We start from the raw sequence: 14979 nt of genomic DNA, 5'->3' as shown, positions 1-14979 counted from the left end.
GTTCACGGCCTGGAAAAGGTAGCAAGCAGGCAGGGAAAGCTTGGGGCTCAAAGCACAATCCAGCATGACAAGACAATTGCAAGAATAGAAGTCGAAAAGAAGAAACATGGCAAAAAATGGAGCGTAAATAAGAAGTGAAATTGAAACCGTTTGTACCGAAACTTGGCAAAAAAATAGGTACAGTACCAGCACGCCTCTGCGCGAGTAGAAGGAAATCGGGACTTTCTCTCAGATCATCAACAGGCTCGCAACTCGCTGCCATGTAGAGGTGGATACGCCCCTCACATTAGCAGTGTGTTGTTTAGATGAAGTGGCGGCGCCAGTTGGCCAAGAAAGGCTTGCCAGAGGGGGTGCCGGTAGGGGTGGGCTGGGCGCTGAACGCGGGGGTAGGGGTAACGCTAGCGGAAGGAGTCCGGGTAGCGAAGCCGCTGGAAGAAGGAGTAGGAGTGCGGGTGAGGGGGATGCGGGTGGAGCCGGTGGCAGTGCGGGTCTCAGTGGGAGCAGCCGCAGCCTCGGTGGAAGAAGCACCAGTCTCAGTGGAGGTGCTCTGTGCGCCCTCACCGTTGCCAGGAGTCTGGGTCTCGGTAGCGCCCTGTAGAAATAATGTTAATTTTTGATATGTGAGTTAGGGGAATGAGTAACACATACAGCAGTCACAGTCTCGGTGACAGTAGCAGTAACAGTCACGGCGGAGCAAGCACCAGACTCATGGCCGGCACCACCAGAGGGAGTGGGAGCCTCAACGAGAGTGACAGTCTCGGTCTTGGTGCTGTTGATGGTGGAAGTACGAGTGTGGGTGGTATCCTCAGCAGGCTTGGTGGCCGAGGCATCAGAGCCAGACTCAGTCTATATCGAAGTTAGTTCCTGAGTCCAAAGCGCAAGATATCAGATAGAACACATACAGCAGTGACAGTGTGCTGCTCAGTAGCGGTCTTGTAGATGGTGGTAGTGATGACACTAGTGGAAGTTCCAGAGGTCACTGTGTAAGTGATAGTCTCGGGGGCATCGCCAGGGACGTCAGTGCCAGCAGGGGCAGAGACAGTGCTGGACAGAGCGCCGGAAGAGGACTTGGTGGGACGACCAGTGGGACGAGAGCTGATGGGAGTGCGGGTGACCACGGGCTTGCTGGAAGAAGCAATAGGCGAAATAGTGCCAGCGGGCACGGAGGAGCTCACACTAGGGATGGAAACGACCGAAGACGAGGCAACGCTGGGAACGACAGACGAAGCAACCGAAGGAATGGCACTGGAAGCCACCGAGGGAGCAGAAGAGGACTGCACGGCGGAGGACTCCTCAGCAGGAGCAGACACGGCAGAAGAAGAAGCAGCAGTGGGAGCAGGCTCGGCAGCAGTGGGGAACACGAGGACGGTCGAGGTAGAAGGCTCAGCAGCACCGGGGGTGGCAGAGCGAGCCAGGATACGACGAGCGTGGAGACCCTCGTGAGTGGCCTGACCGACAGCAGCCATAGCGGCCACAAGGGCAACGGAGAACTTGTTCAAGACAACCATGATGAAGTTATTGGTAACGATGGTGGATATCAAGAGGAAAAAGTGAGGGTGGGATGAGAGCAAGAGCAAGAATGCCGGAGCAAATTGAGCGAGTAGTTAAGTGAGTGTGGGGGAAGGAAAGAGCGACAATATGTGCGAAATCAATTCGCAGGGAAGGAACGTATGGCTTCTCACAGAGAACCTTTGAAGGAAAGAAGGAGAAGAAGTAGGTAAAGAGACAAGCTTGAAGAAGGAAAGAGAAGGGAAGATATGGAGATCTCAGGTAATTAACTCATTTCTTGAATTTGTTTAATTTCTTTAATTTCCGTAAATTAAATTATACATATCAATTTTAATTTTAATTTTATATCTCTTAGTACGGAGTACCTACGTACTCAAGTACTTTCCACGTATGAAAGTAGTATCAGTAGTATTCTTTAATCAAATTCCCTGTCGGTAATACCGGTGGATCGACGGTATATGAGTATCCACTGTCTCAGGCACGGAGATCTCATTGGTCCAAGTGCATTTATCCAGAGCCCGTGGGCACTTGGGCTGTGACCTTTAATCTCACGTAAAAAACCATATGATATTAACAAAGTCTATGAACCTCTTATGTTATACTGACTTCCCCTGGATGTGATGTGGCGTTGGTGGCGTCACTGACACCTTTTCTATATCCCTATCATTTCGATGGAGTGCTTAATAGGGGTTATTGAGTCATTGAGCTTATATGTTGTGTACCTTTTGTACCCCATAGGACATGTCGGCAAACGGGGTTTTAGGGCACGGACGTATACGAACGTGCATCCCACCAGAAAAGTCTGACGCTACCCGGGGCCACTTCTATAGGCCCACGATGTATGTAGATTCTAATGGGGAAACACAGCCCGAAAAATCTATGACGATCAAGGAGAAAAATACTCCGGATCCCGGGACTTTCGGGAACGTTTGAGAGTTGAAGGGTTGATCTCGGCTGTAATAATACGGCATATCCAATACCGAAAGGTTTCACATAAATCAGTCTCCCGTGTCCCAGGGTCCCTGCTTCCATATTTCTCGGGATATAAATTGCTTGAGAAATAAACATGCCATTCTAGGCTCCACGGGTATATATCTATACACATTATTTCCACACATTCCACACATTTAAAAATGAAGATTGACACAATTCACTTTAAATGCCGTCTGTTTATGGACCACGTGGGGCATATTTATCAAATCTACCGTCCCACGGGTACAGGCATCGGGTGAATTGATAAGGTCTAGGCTTCCAACATTAAGAGGCACGGCCCCTGGACTTGGGTCTATCGTTTGTTCATTTCATTTCCCAGAGTACTACTCCGTCCTAAAGCGAATAGTTTATGAAGCCCTATTCGAGAAGGGCCATAAATTCTTGCCCAAAAACCAGCTTAGTAGAAACTGATTTTATGTTGTATATCCCCTAGAGGTTCCCCTATTTCGTATAAAGTACGGAGTACATGTAGGAAGGATAGCAAAGTCCCCAATCGACACGGAGAAGCTTTCCAAGATGAAACATCCGGCCTGAAATTTCAATGACCCCTGTCTGTGCCCCTCTCCAACTCCCCCAGATTGCTAGAAAATTGCCCGGAATTGCGGGATATCACAATTCTGAAAACCATAGTGAATGCTGGATCTAAAAATGTGTTCAAACTCGAGATGTTCTGGGGCCATCCATGGATGGATCGAGCGAAGGCGGTGACGACATGCCTTACCTTATCGCCGTGATAACACCTGCATGCATGCCGCATGCATTGCTTGTAGATCATCGCATTTAAGCAACTATTATCGAGAAGCATGTCCTCGTTCCGAGCCCTCCAAACCCAGTATGGGTTACTGCTGAAACGATTTCTGAACTCGAACAAAACCTTCGAGGTTCTAACAACCATTCCACCCGACCACTCCGCAGAATCAGAGACGCTCTATGTCTTAGACTCATCTTTCAACCCCCCCCACCCGCGCCCACCTCCGCATTGTGAGCACGGCACTTATAGAAAATCCTCGACCCCGCCCTCGCGTCCTCCTTCTTCTCGCTACTCAGAATGCAGACAAACCATCCAAGCCAGCCTCCTTTGAGGATCGGCTCGTGATGATGGAGCTATTCGCTCGGGATCTCCGCTCCTACCTCGCATCAGCACCGGCTTTCGCCGCTTCAGGCGTCACAAATGCTGTGGAGAATCTTCCATTGATCGACATCGGTGTCACCAAAATGCCGTATTTCATCGACAAGGCAACTGCCATCGAGGCATCGGATTCTTACCCAGTGCCGCTGGAGCAGGTCCATCTCACGGGGTACGATACTTTGATCCGGATTTTCGATTCCAAGTATTATGGCCCCGAACATACCTTGAAGCCCCTGGAACCTTTTCTGTCAAAGCACCGGCTGCGTGTGACTATGCGGCCAAGTGATGAGTGGGGTGGAAGAGAGGAGCAGTTGGAATATGTCGCGGCTCTTGCTCGAGGTGACCGAGATGGTGAGGGCGCCCGTAGGGAATGGGCCGACCAGATTCAGCTTGTCGAGGGTAGTCTCTCCACCGACCAGCCTGTGAGTTCAACCAGAGCCCGCGAGGCATTGCAATTGGCTCCTCAGGATCTGAACTGGCTGGTCCCTGAACAGGTGCGGCAGTTCGTGCTGTCGGAGCGCCCGTATTCTGGAAACTCTAAAATGTAGATACTTAGACGGGGTAGCCACTGGGAGACTCGTACAGTCTATCTCCAACTTGTACAGTGATAATGCATGAATGATTTCATAATTAACCCCATGTACCGACACCGAGACCTGAAGTCACCCACGTTCCAAACCCACAACTAAACCACTTTTGATACACATATTGTACATGACAGAGCGCGAGACCAATGCGGCACCGCGATCTTCGCATCGTTATGAGTTGTCACCTCGATCATGACGCATCCTCTTCCTCCTCCCTCTTACCTAGAGTGTACGCCAATCCGCCACCGATCATGTTGACCAAGGCCAAACCCATAGTCGCACCGCGCACGACGCCCCGAACACCCAGCTTCTTCATAAATGGCTGTCGACGGCGGGCTGCGAGAAGAAGATATAGCCCCGAGAAGGCCGCGCTAATGCCGGCAGTGTCTGTCTTGAAGCCCTGCAGGTTGGCATAGCTGGAGAAGATCAGCACAGGCGGAAAGAGCATTGGGAAGAACTGGAACGGGCGCATGTGCTGGGCTGTGATCATGGAGGCGAGCAACGTGGGTGGGAATGAGTTTTCTGGTTTGAGAAACGTCATTAGCGAGTGGTCACTTGCGACATTGCTTCTGGACGGTTGGTCGATAAAGCTAGGCTATTCATAGGGCACTTACCACCCCAGGCGCGGAAGCGCTGGATAACCGTCTGCTTGGTCTCTTCGACAGTTGAATCGTCCGCCATGGTGAGGTATTGAGCTTTGGAGCTGGACTTATTTGATGAAAGCGGAAGATGGAGCTTTGACGGCCAAGGATTGTGTTTGCTGCAGGTATAATCAATAAGACGGACGAGCTTTAATTGAATTTAGTGGACCTCAAGACAACTTACAATTGAATATCACGGACTTGGAGACGTTGGCAGGTTTATCAGTTCGGTAAGTGATGTTATCGCAAGTGTACTTGACGTTCCGGCGCTTGGCAAAGACACCTAAGACCACGCTTTTTCCCCAATTTATGCCCGCCGAATCAGCCACACCTGTCACTCTGATTTCGCTGCATCTTCATCAGGCCGATATTTTACTCTGGCCATCTCATCGCATGTTAGATTAATTTGCCAGCCCAACCATATCTGCGGGATTGCCTCTCCTATCCGCAGTCTCACGCCACCTTACGCCCTCCAGGTTTCCTCGACTCCCCTCTTCCCTCGAACACCAGCAAACAAGTGCAGTCCAGAATTTGTCGGATTTTCCTCATAAACCACGGCCGCTATGCCCTCGGCTTCGGCATCTGGCTCTGACGCCAAACGCGGAGGTGCGACGTCGCGCGACCATAAGCAGGGCAACCAGGAGCGCAAGTACACGGATGATCAAAAAGCCGCAGTGCTTCGGATTCGAAAATGCCAGCCTACAGCGTTTTACGAAATTCTGCTAGTTGCGCGCTCGTCAACAGACAATGAGATTAAGAAGGCGTACCGCAAACAGAGTTTATTGACGCATCCCGATAAGAACGGCTATGAAGGTGCGGATGAGGCATTCAAGAGTAAGCAATGAGCAACCCTGGTCCGTCTCTTGACATATTGATTCTTACCGGTGGCAGTGGTCTCGCGTGCTTTCCAGGTCCTCTCCGATGAGGATAAGAAGGCCAAGTACGACAAATTTGGCGGCGATCCTGATAGCAGGTTCCAACCCGGACCGAGTGCCTCGAGCGGCGCATCCCCCTTCAGTGGGTTCGGCGGTGGTGGATTCCCCCGCGGTGGTCAAAGATTCGACGAGGAGGTCTCAGCCGAGGAGATGTTCAACCGGTTCTTCAACGGTGGATTTGGTGGAATGGGCGGTGGTGGATTCGGTATGACTACGCGTTCCTCTGGTATCTGTTTGACCTGAACTAATCTTCTGCTACTATAGGTGGCCCGCAATTTGTGTTCAACATGGGAGGCGGCCCAGGATTCCGAGTGCATCAATTTGGAGGCCAGGCACCCCGCCGCCGGCCTCGCACGGCAGCTACCGAACAGGAAGCTCAGATTGACGGCCGCAGTTTCCTTCGTCAGATATTGCCGCTTATCATTCTATTTATCTTGCCGCTCCTCTCCTCTCTCTTCTCTGGTTCCTCAACGCCATCCGGACCTTCCTATCGATTTGATACCCCCGTTTCCCCGCATACCCTCGGCCGCTCGACCCCTAAGCTCAATCTCAATTACTTTGTGAACCCCCTCGATGTGGATAACTTTAGTGCCCGAAACTTCCGAGAGCTAGACTCGCGTGTGGAGGTGGAATATGTCAGGACACTGCGGAATGAATGTGATGCCGAAGCCCATGAACGGGAAAGGAGGCTGCAAGATGCGCAGGGGTGGCTGTTCCCTGATGTTGAGAAGATGAAGAAGGCTCGTGCGATGGAGATGCCGGCCTGCCGGCGCCTGGACCAACTGAAGACGAGGGGGAGAAATTAAATGCACTGCGGACTTTGGAGGCTTTCACCGCACCTTCTTATGGCATCTTGTTTCTTTGTGGGGCTCATATCTGCTTTCTGCGGAAGACCGTGCTCTAATATCATTATTAGCCCGAGGTGGCATCTATGGGAGTTTAAGTTCATTAACTGTACATTTTATTTTTCCTACAGTTTTGAGTGCATCTAACATCTTACTGGATTTGCCCTCTTGGTTTTCCCAAGGCTCATAATTGGGCTTTAATTCTCATTTCTGAGCACAGTATGAATATAGAAGATATATCACATCACACTGCGGAGTAATTTTACATGTGTATTGATATTATGACCAGAAATTTGAAGTATATAGATAAGGCCCTTGTGTTTTGGCTTCAACATTTGAACATATAATAGTATATCTACAGAACAGACCATAGGAGCGATCTATATTTTATTCAGAATAGCTTAGCGTTTGTTCAAACGGATGAAAAAGTGACTTCGGAGGTACATTGTTTTACGCGCGTAGATCACGCGTAAACACAAGTATCTTTTCTGTATCTCACGCCCAACCATGGACCATCAGATTCGCTTAGTCAAATTTGATCACGGCGCTCTCGAATCAGAACAAAAGCGAATCTCGGAGATCATCACGGAATCACAAATATCTTGTTCATCGTCTGCGGATTCTAGACTCCATTGCCCCCACTTCGAGGCTTTGAAGCAGCCTTATTCCGCTTTCACGCCTCCTTATGATTCCCACACGGTCAGGACAATATTGACATTCTGCCGACCCGGTCCACCAGATTAGCGGTTTCGCCAACCTTTTCAAATCGGCTTATTGTCTGACTTTCAGCTAATATGTCGGACACTATTTCTGACGCCGACAAGGTCAGTTGCTTGTTGTGTTCAAATTACGAAACTGTGCCGTCCCCGTAGTGACTTGAGAACTGACATCTATTCTTGATAAAAAAAGATTCGCAACAAGCGACTTGCAAAGCTCTCAAACCCAGCCCAGCCCCCAGTGGATGGCAACTCCGACTCGGCACAGAGCTCAGCTAACACATCTCCATCACATTCACCACTGTCCACTCAGCCACCGAGCCGCCTTTTCAACGCGCCACAAACCCCGCAGTCAGAAGGGAAGCGGATCAAGATCACACCGGCCGCGGCTACACCAGAGCGACCACGATCCGCCGCTCCCTCAGCCCCGAGCACTCCTCCGCCACAGAAAATCGAAAGCATCGAAGCCTTCGAAGACCGGACACTAAGTGCCGTGTTTAGAGTGACCCTTAAGGAAGAAGGGCAACGTGATATTCATGGCAACCGCACATACTTGCCTGGACTTCGGAGCGAACTGCAGGATGAGGGCCAGGATCTGCGCATCCAGGTCGCAGTTCTGGACCAAGCCCTCCTAGAGGCTGCGTCAAAGGCCGAGAGACAGCGTCCCCTTGATTATCTGCTCCCATGCTGGAAGCGCATCACAAAGCTATACAAAGGACTGAGGCGGACGGGAGATAATGACCCAAAGTATCAAGTTCTGTGTGAGGCGCGACGCCTGTGCATGAGCTACTGTATCTTTGCGATCACAATGCCAGAGATGTTTGGGTTCGTTTTTCTGGAATGTCACTGCACTGACACTCGATACTGACTGTTTGGACTATAGGAGCGAATGGTCCCCGCAATCATCGTTGGCCGCATACCTTCTTATCGACCCTGAGGACGACAAAGGAATCGATTTCGAGTTTATCAATGAGGCCGTCAGAAGATTCGACGAAGACGACTCTGTTAAGCCTGCCTTCATATCTGCCGTCGAGCAGTTGAGCACGCAGCTTTCTTCCATGGATGTTAACGATGACTACAAGCCATACGCTATTGTAAGTCAAACGTCCGCATTTCCCTGGACCACGTCTGACCAGTTTGTTCAGGCCCTTCGGAATCTTGTTCGCCACGGATCCATTGCGGCTGCAATCACGGAATCCTCCTTTTTTAACAACACCAAGGATCCTGCTCAATTCGAGAAAGCCACTCTTCTGGGTCCATGGTTCCGTCTCTCACCCCTCCAAGCTAATGTCACCCTGTCCTATTTCTCTAGCCCCAAAACCCGGGATCAGGCATACATTTCCAACGCCCAGCGATCGCTTCGAATGACACAGCAGATGCTTAGCTCTGATCTTCTTGATGTTGTTAACCACCTGATCCGGGCCTCGAAAGAGGCTCGGGATCGTGTTTTGGATTGGTTCGCTACTGCTATGAACATCAACCACAAACGACGGGCGATGCAGGTCGACCCTACACAGGTATCGTCTGATGGATTCATGTTCAATATCACAACGTGCCTCGACCAGCTCTGTGAGCCGTTCATGGATGCGGCATTCACCAAAATCGACAGAGTCGATGCGGATTATCTCCACCGCGATTCTCGGGTTGACATGCGGGATGAGACCAAAATCAATGCCGATCAGCATGCTTCCGACGCTTTCTATTCAAAGAGAGTCGAGGGAACCTCAAACTTTATCACCGAAATATTTTTCCTGACTGTCGCCGCTCATCACTACGGCAGTGAATCATTGACGTCGAAGATGGAGCAACTCGAGAAAGATGTGCGACAGATGGAGAGTACAATCACTAAATTTGAACTTGAGCGGGTTCGCTGGCTCAACAACCCACAGCAATTGCGCACCTTCGATACGGCCCTGAAGAAGTACAAAGACAAACTCGACTTGGGCATTGCTCTCAAATACAGTCTGCAGGGTGTGTTGTTTGATGAGCAGTGGCAGGCTCGTTCCATGCTATTCATGCGATATGTCACCGTGTGGCTTCTGAGACTCGTCTCGGGAAAGAACTTCCCCAAGGAGCAGGTTACCCTTCCTCTTCCAGAGGAGCAACCTGAAGTCTTCAAATGTCTACCAGAGTACTTCTTGGAGGACGTTGTCAGCAACTTCAAGTTTATCATGTGGTGCATGCCACAGATCATCACCGCCACCCAGGGAGATGAGTTGGTAATGCTGTGCATCACATTCCTGGAGAGCTCCACCTACATTAAGAATCCCTACTTGAAAGCCGGACTGATTTCCATCTTGTTCCGAGGCACCTGGAAACGCCCTGGTGGCGCCAGTGGTGTTTTGGTCGACCTTCTCCACTCCATGCCATTTGCCAACGAGCATCTCCTCCATGCGGTCATGAAATTCTACATTGAGGCAGAGTTCACGGGAACACATTCGCAATTCTACGACAAGTTCAACATCCGTTACGAGATCTTCGAGATCATTAAATGCATTTGGCCAAACACTCTGTATCGCGAGAAGTTATCCCTTCAAGCCAATCAGAACCTGGATTTCTTCGTCCAATTTGTCAACCTCCTACTGAACGATGTCACTTACGTACTTGATGAATCCTTCGGTGCTTTCAAGACCATTCACAACACTCAGACCGAGTTGAATACCCAGGGTCACGCAATGGATGCCGCAACTCGCCAGCAGCGCGAAGAGCATCTGTCGTCGGCCCAGCGCAGCGCCAAGAGCTACATGCAACTGACTAACCAAACCGTGGCAATGCTCAAGCTATTCACTGATGCGCTTGCTGACTCGTTCACAATGCCTGAAATCGTGCAGCGTCTGGCGGACATGCTGGACTACAACCTCGACGCAATGGTTGGACCCAAGAGCTCCAACCTCCGGGTGGATAACCTGCAGGAATATGGCTTCAACCCCCGTGCTCTTCTTAGTGAGATTGTCGACGTCTATCTTAACCTGATTAACAAGGAGAACTTCATCCTGGCTGTTGCCCGTGATGGCCGATCCTACAAGCCAGCCAACTTCGAGAAGGCGGCCGACATCATCCGAAAGTGGTCGCTGAAATCCCCCGAGCAGCTCCGTCACTGGAGTCAGCTGCAGAAGAAGGTCCAGGCTGCCAAGGAGGCCGATGATCAAGCAGAGGAAGACATGGGCGAGATTCCCGAAGAGTTCCTCGGTATGCCCCCCTTATCTAAACTCTGTTTTTCGACAGCTGCTAATTATTCTAGATCCTCTTATGTATTCACTCATGGACGACCCAGTCATCCTTCCCGGCTCACGGATCTCCATTGACCGTGCCACAATCCGCTCACATCTCCTCAGTGACCCCCATGATCCATTCAACCGTGTCCCATTGAAGATCGAAGATGTAGTGGCTGGTAAGCAATCTCCCTTTCCTAGGTGTTGTTCTACTACTAACCTATCTTTCCTAGACACCGAACTTAAAGCCAAGATCGAGGCGTTTAAGACAGAAAAATTAGCCGGCAAACGGAGGGAAATGGTGCATGATCGGATGGACACATCGAATTAAGGAGCGGGAGCTTTTTATGATTTAATTCACAAGCTTGCTTGTTTGTGGGCATTTCCATTAGCGTTCACGGGACAGAATACTACCCTTCGTTTATGTGGAAAAAAGCCCTGAGTTATTTATGTGTGTGCCTTTTTGTCGAGTAGAGAATCAAACGAACCCAGTCCTATCGTCAATTTGCTCAATCTTTGAAATTTGTCTCTGCTGTCCTACCCTTTGTAGTTGTAGGAGGGATTTCGTTTGCACGACCTGTATTCGAAGTAGTACAGAGTATATTTCTTGAATTTGACAATTCATGCACATCTTGCCAGAAATTGTCCACTTGATCAGTAATGCCGACACTGTTTGTCCTTTAAAAAAGACATATAAGGTAAAAAGAACAGAATAGAAGAGAAAGAGGAAGAGGAAGAGGGAGAACAAGAGGTGAAGTTGCAACTCCTTATCCGGGACCCACCGCCTTCCATATCACCAGCTTTTAAGCTTCTTGTTTATCCTCCGTGATCTTCAATCTTCTTCTCTTCAACTCTCAATTGTTCAATATGGGTGCGAATATTTCCACTTGTTGGGAAGCTTTGCCCTCCACTACGGAGATCTTCCTTCCAACCCCGGCTGTCTATACTCCAATTCTATGCTGCTTCCAATATTTCCCCCTGGTCAGGACTCTGAAGCCCTATATGACATCACAAGACTAACTCGGTGCATTTAGATCACGGTAGCTCAATGGATTCTATCCTGGCATCCAGCAGGGAAAACTTCCTCACAGTCCATCTTCAACATCCCAGGACGTATCGCCTGGTCTGCCATGGAAATTGTCGGGCCTATCAACTTGATATATTGCATGGTCACCCCATCACCATTTGCACCCTCATTCACTGATCTCCCTGTGTCCAACATCCTCATTGTAACTATGTACTGCATCCACTATCTCAACCGCGCTATCATCTCCCCTTTCTTCTCCGCCCCCAGCATGTCCCCCATCCATGTTGCCATCATGTCCTCCGCCATGCTCTTCAATTGGTTCAATTCAGCTTGTCTGGCTGGCTGGTTGCGTGGATATACAGTGCCGACTATTCCAAGCTTCCACGAAGCTAGCAGCAGAAGTCCGTCTCGCTCTGCGGTGACAGATCTCATCCCCACTGTGGGGGTACTCTTATTCGTCATCGGAATGGCCGGCAACATCTACTCAGAGACAGCACTATTTCGACTTAGACGTGAAGAAGCCGAAAAGCGCACCGCCAAAAAGGCAGACGACGAAACTTCAGCAGGACAAGGGAACGGAAACAAGTACCACAAAGTCTACGTCATTCCACCTTCCCGTGGTGTCTTCCGACACATCTTGTATCCGCATTACGTCTTCGAATGGCTCGAGTGGATTGGTTTTGCTCTCGCTGGTACGGCAGTTGTACCACTCTCCGCCCTACCTATCTCCGTTTCAGCATCTTCTGTGGGGATCGCTCCACCGCTGCATCTTGCGCCTTGGTTGGTGCCTGCGGCGTGGGTGGCTGGTAAGCTCGATGTGTCGCTGCCTTTGCCCGCTGTGGTCTTTGTTATCAATGCAATTACAAATATGTTACCCCATGCGCGCTGGGGACGGAAGTGGTATGTTGAGAAGTTCGGGAAGAAGGCTGTTGCTGGGAGGGGTGCTGTTGTCCCTGGCTGTGCGTGGATGTGAAATCCACTGAGCTCCTCGAAGTAGCCTTTTTCTTTGTGTTTTTCTTTGTCACTGGCTTCCCGGGCTTAATATCCAAATAACAATATTCTTTTTCCCGTGTATCTGAAGTTGAATTACTTAGTACATCGTTTCTGTATATCTAAAACCGAGAGGCCTTTAGCTACGGGTATATAGTGTCAAGACTGAGTCTTAAACTAGACATCCTGAGTCTGCTTGGTAACTGAGATATTCTCTGGCTCTTCGTTAGTTTCATGAAGCGTCTTTCGCAGTGGGACGTGTTTCACAATCAGCCCTAGAAGGAAACCCACACAGGCGAATGCAATCGCTGCCTGCCACACAGTCGCAAGAGCCTTGGAGTACACGCCAATAACCTGATTCCTGGTAGACTGTGGAAGCTGGAAGATGTATCCTCCACTGGCAAAGGTATATGCCGCGCCGTCGACAAGCTTTACCCGTACGGTTTCATCACTGATCTGACCCCCGTGGACCTTGAACTGGCCGTTGAAGATAACCGATGCGATCGTGATACCCCAAACAAACGCAAACGACCGCAGAAATGAATAGGCGCCATTAGCGCTGGCAACGTCTGATTCTGGAAGCGGCGACAGAATTGCAGGCAAGAGAGCCGGTATAACAAGACCAGTTCCGCAAGCTGCAAGGGCCTGGAACCCGAAGAATCTGGCTTGAGAATATGACCCGTCCAGCGTCGACAACAGTCCATAACCCACTGCCTGTAGCGCAAATCTACTCCAAAACAACGATCTGTACACTCCCGTACGTGCCACGAAACCTCCTGCGAACACAGCGCTGACCGGCACCACCACTGAGTATATCAGGCAGTCGACTCCGACTCGGATTGGTGACGCATTAGCCACGGCCATGAAGTAGACTGGCAAGAAATAGGAGGAGACCTGGGTGAGTAGGTAGGCGATGAAGCTCATCCCATAAGCCGAGACCGTCGAGCGGTTTCGGAACAGACGAGGTGGTATACTGGGCTCTTTACAGAATGCCTGATGTACATGGAATAGTGCCCACCCCAAAACCCCCAGGACAAGAGGAACGATGACATGGTACGATGACCATGGATACACGACACCGCCGAGAACAGCACCTAGGAGAATGGCCAGTATGGATGGGACCAGAATGGCATTTCCTAAGAGATCGACTCGAGAAAGAGCGGTCTTGATTGAGCCATCAGTGGGATTTTCCTTCAACGCGAAGAAAATCAAAACCAAGGCGACTCCCGAAGCCGGGACGTTCATATAGAAAACCCAACGCCAGTCGCGCTCAGCAAATGCACCCCCGACTAGCGGGCCAATAGCACCTCCAACGGTTGCCATCAAAAACATGATGCTCACGTACTGGCTACGTTGTCGTAGTGGCACCAGATCGCTGATGACAATGGCAGACAACACGTAAATTCCACCCGTTCCCAGACCCTGCACTACTCGTCCAGCAATAAGCATAGCGGGATTGGTAGCCCCTCCTGCAATTCCACTGCCCATAGCGAAGAGCGAAACCGCCACCAACAGGGGGTTTCGCCGGCCGACAATGTTGGAAATTTGCGCATACAGTGGCTGCGGTACGGTTGAAGCCAACGGGTATGAGTTGGCGATCCATACGTACTGAAGTTCGCCCCCAATCTCGCGGGTGATGGTTGGTAACGCCGTAGTGACAATGCTTACATCGATCGAAGCAATGAGACTCAGCAGACGGAGGGAGGCAAAAATACTCCAGAAACGCCATTGTATTGCTGGTTGGCCGGTTGTCATTTTTTTTTCAGCGTCCATCTAGGCTTTCTTGTGCATAGTATGTCAATTATGGAGGAGAGATGTCTGAGGTGTTTGGCAGAGTTTGCGACGGCGGTGGAATTTTCCAACTGCAAGCTAGTCATGCAAGACAAGCCTGCAGATACTCTGTAGAGAGAGATCTGCTCCATAATTCGAACTAGACCTACTCTGCCACTTTGGAAGATCATCCCCTCTCCACATGGCCCACCGGGTCCACCGATAATATATGACATTTTCATGAATTTTCTACAATATAAATGGCGTTTACTATATGTCATAATCTCATCTCAAGTTATTGACTAATTATGTAGATTATATGCAGTATATGTACATCCATGCATCCAGAGATGCAAGAGATGGGTTCTTCGCTTTAGATTATTCTCACAATCCGAGGGATCGTCAGAGATCACAGCAAACGCTTTCAGCCCCGGAGGGAACCGAGATTTCCAGTCCAAATGACAATCTGTAGGCTGTTTCACAATAAATTGGAATCAGAGTTTCTCATGCTGCATGACGAATACATACATTGCTGCCATTTCTGGCATGACAGCGCTATGGGCAGGTAAGTAGAAGGCTGACATGAGTAACGAGATTCACTGAAACTTTTCAACACAGGTAAACT

The 14979-nt window shown here is 50.0% G+C and overlaps 7 protein-coding genes across 7 annotated transcripts; 4 read left to right on the top strand and 3 right to left on the bottom strand.

The window, feature by feature from the left end:
- Positions 1–301: 301 nt before the first annotated feature.
- N7487_008588 (uncharacterized protein) lies at positions 302–1508 on the bottom strand (the record flags this gene model as incomplete). Its single annotated transcript, XM_056876318.1, has 3 exons — positions 302–592; positions 649–846; positions 903–1508. 3 exons carry the CDS (start codon positions 1506–1508, stop codon positions 302–304), a joined length of 1095 nt encoding a protein of 364 aa, XP_056728506.1.
- Positions 1509–3305: 1797 nt separating this feature from the next.
- On the top strand, positions 3306–4179 carry N7487_008587 (uncharacterized protein; the record flags this gene model as incomplete). The annotated part of the gene is made up of 2 exons (XM_056876317.1): positions 3306–3483; positions 3557–4179. 2 exons carry the CDS (start codon positions 3306–3308, stop codon positions 4177–4179), a joined length of 801 nt encoding a protein of 266 aa, XP_056728505.1.
- A 229-nt stretch (positions 4180–4408) lies between these two features.
- Positions 4409–4899, bottom strand: N7487_008586 (uncharacterized protein; the record flags this gene model as incomplete). The annotated part of the gene is made up of 2 exons (XM_056876316.1): positions 4409–4740; positions 4833–4899. 2 exons carry the CDS (start codon positions 4897–4899, stop codon positions 4409–4411), a joined length of 399 nt encoding a protein of 132 aa, XP_056728504.1.
- A 523-nt stretch (positions 4900–5422) lies between these two features.
- N7487_008585 (J domain-containing protein) lies at positions 5423–6600 on the top strand (the record flags this gene model as incomplete). Its single annotated transcript, XM_056876315.1, has 3 exons — positions 5423–5693; positions 5751–5999; positions 6059–6600. 3 exons carry the CDS (start codon positions 5423–5425, stop codon positions 6598–6600), a joined length of 1062 nt encoding a protein of 353 aa, XP_056728503.1.
- An 833-nt stretch (positions 6601–7433) lies between these two features.
- N7487_008584 (ubiquitin-ubiquitin ligase UFD2) lies at positions 7434–10898 on the top strand (the record flags this gene model as incomplete). The annotated part of the gene is made up of 6 exons (XM_056876314.1): positions 7434–7463; positions 7549–8180; positions 8239–8449; positions 8501–10544; positions 10597–10746; positions 10801–10898. The coding sequence occupies 6 exons, from the start codon at positions 7434–7436 to the stop codon at positions 10896–10898; spliced, it is 3165 nt and encodes a 1054-aa protein (XP_056728502.1).
- A 536-nt stretch (positions 10899–11434) lies between these two features.
- N7487_008583 (3-oxo-5-alpha-steroid 4-dehydrogenase family protein) lies at positions 11435–12567 on the top strand (the record flags this gene model as incomplete). The annotated part of the gene is made up of 2 exons (XM_056876313.1): positions 11435–11548; positions 11602–12567. The coding sequence occupies 2 exons, from the start codon at positions 11435–11437 to the stop codon at positions 12565–12567; spliced, it is 1080 nt and encodes a 359-aa protein (XP_056728501.1).
- A 194-nt stretch (positions 12568–12761) lies between these two features.
- Positions 12762–14339, bottom strand: N7487_008582 (uncharacterized protein; the record flags this gene model as incomplete). The annotated part of the gene is made up of 1 exon (XM_056876312.1): positions 12762–14339. One exon carries the CDS (start codon positions 14337–14339, stop codon positions 12762–12764), a length of 1578 nt encoding a protein of 525 aa, XP_056728500.1.
- Between the last annotated feature and the right edge of the window lie 640 nt (positions 14340–14979).

This window comes from Penicillium crustosum (assembly GCF_028827405.1).
Source record: "Penicillium crustosum strain IBT 35664 chromosome Unknown utg000003l_segment0_segment0, whole genome shotgun sequence".
Taxonomy (NCBI): Eukaryota; Fungi; Ascomycota; class Eurotiomycetes; order Eurotiales; family Aspergillaceae; genus Penicillium; species Penicillium crustosum.
Note: the sequence above shows the minus strand (reverse complement) of the source record. Positions and strands in the feature narration are given on the sequence as shown.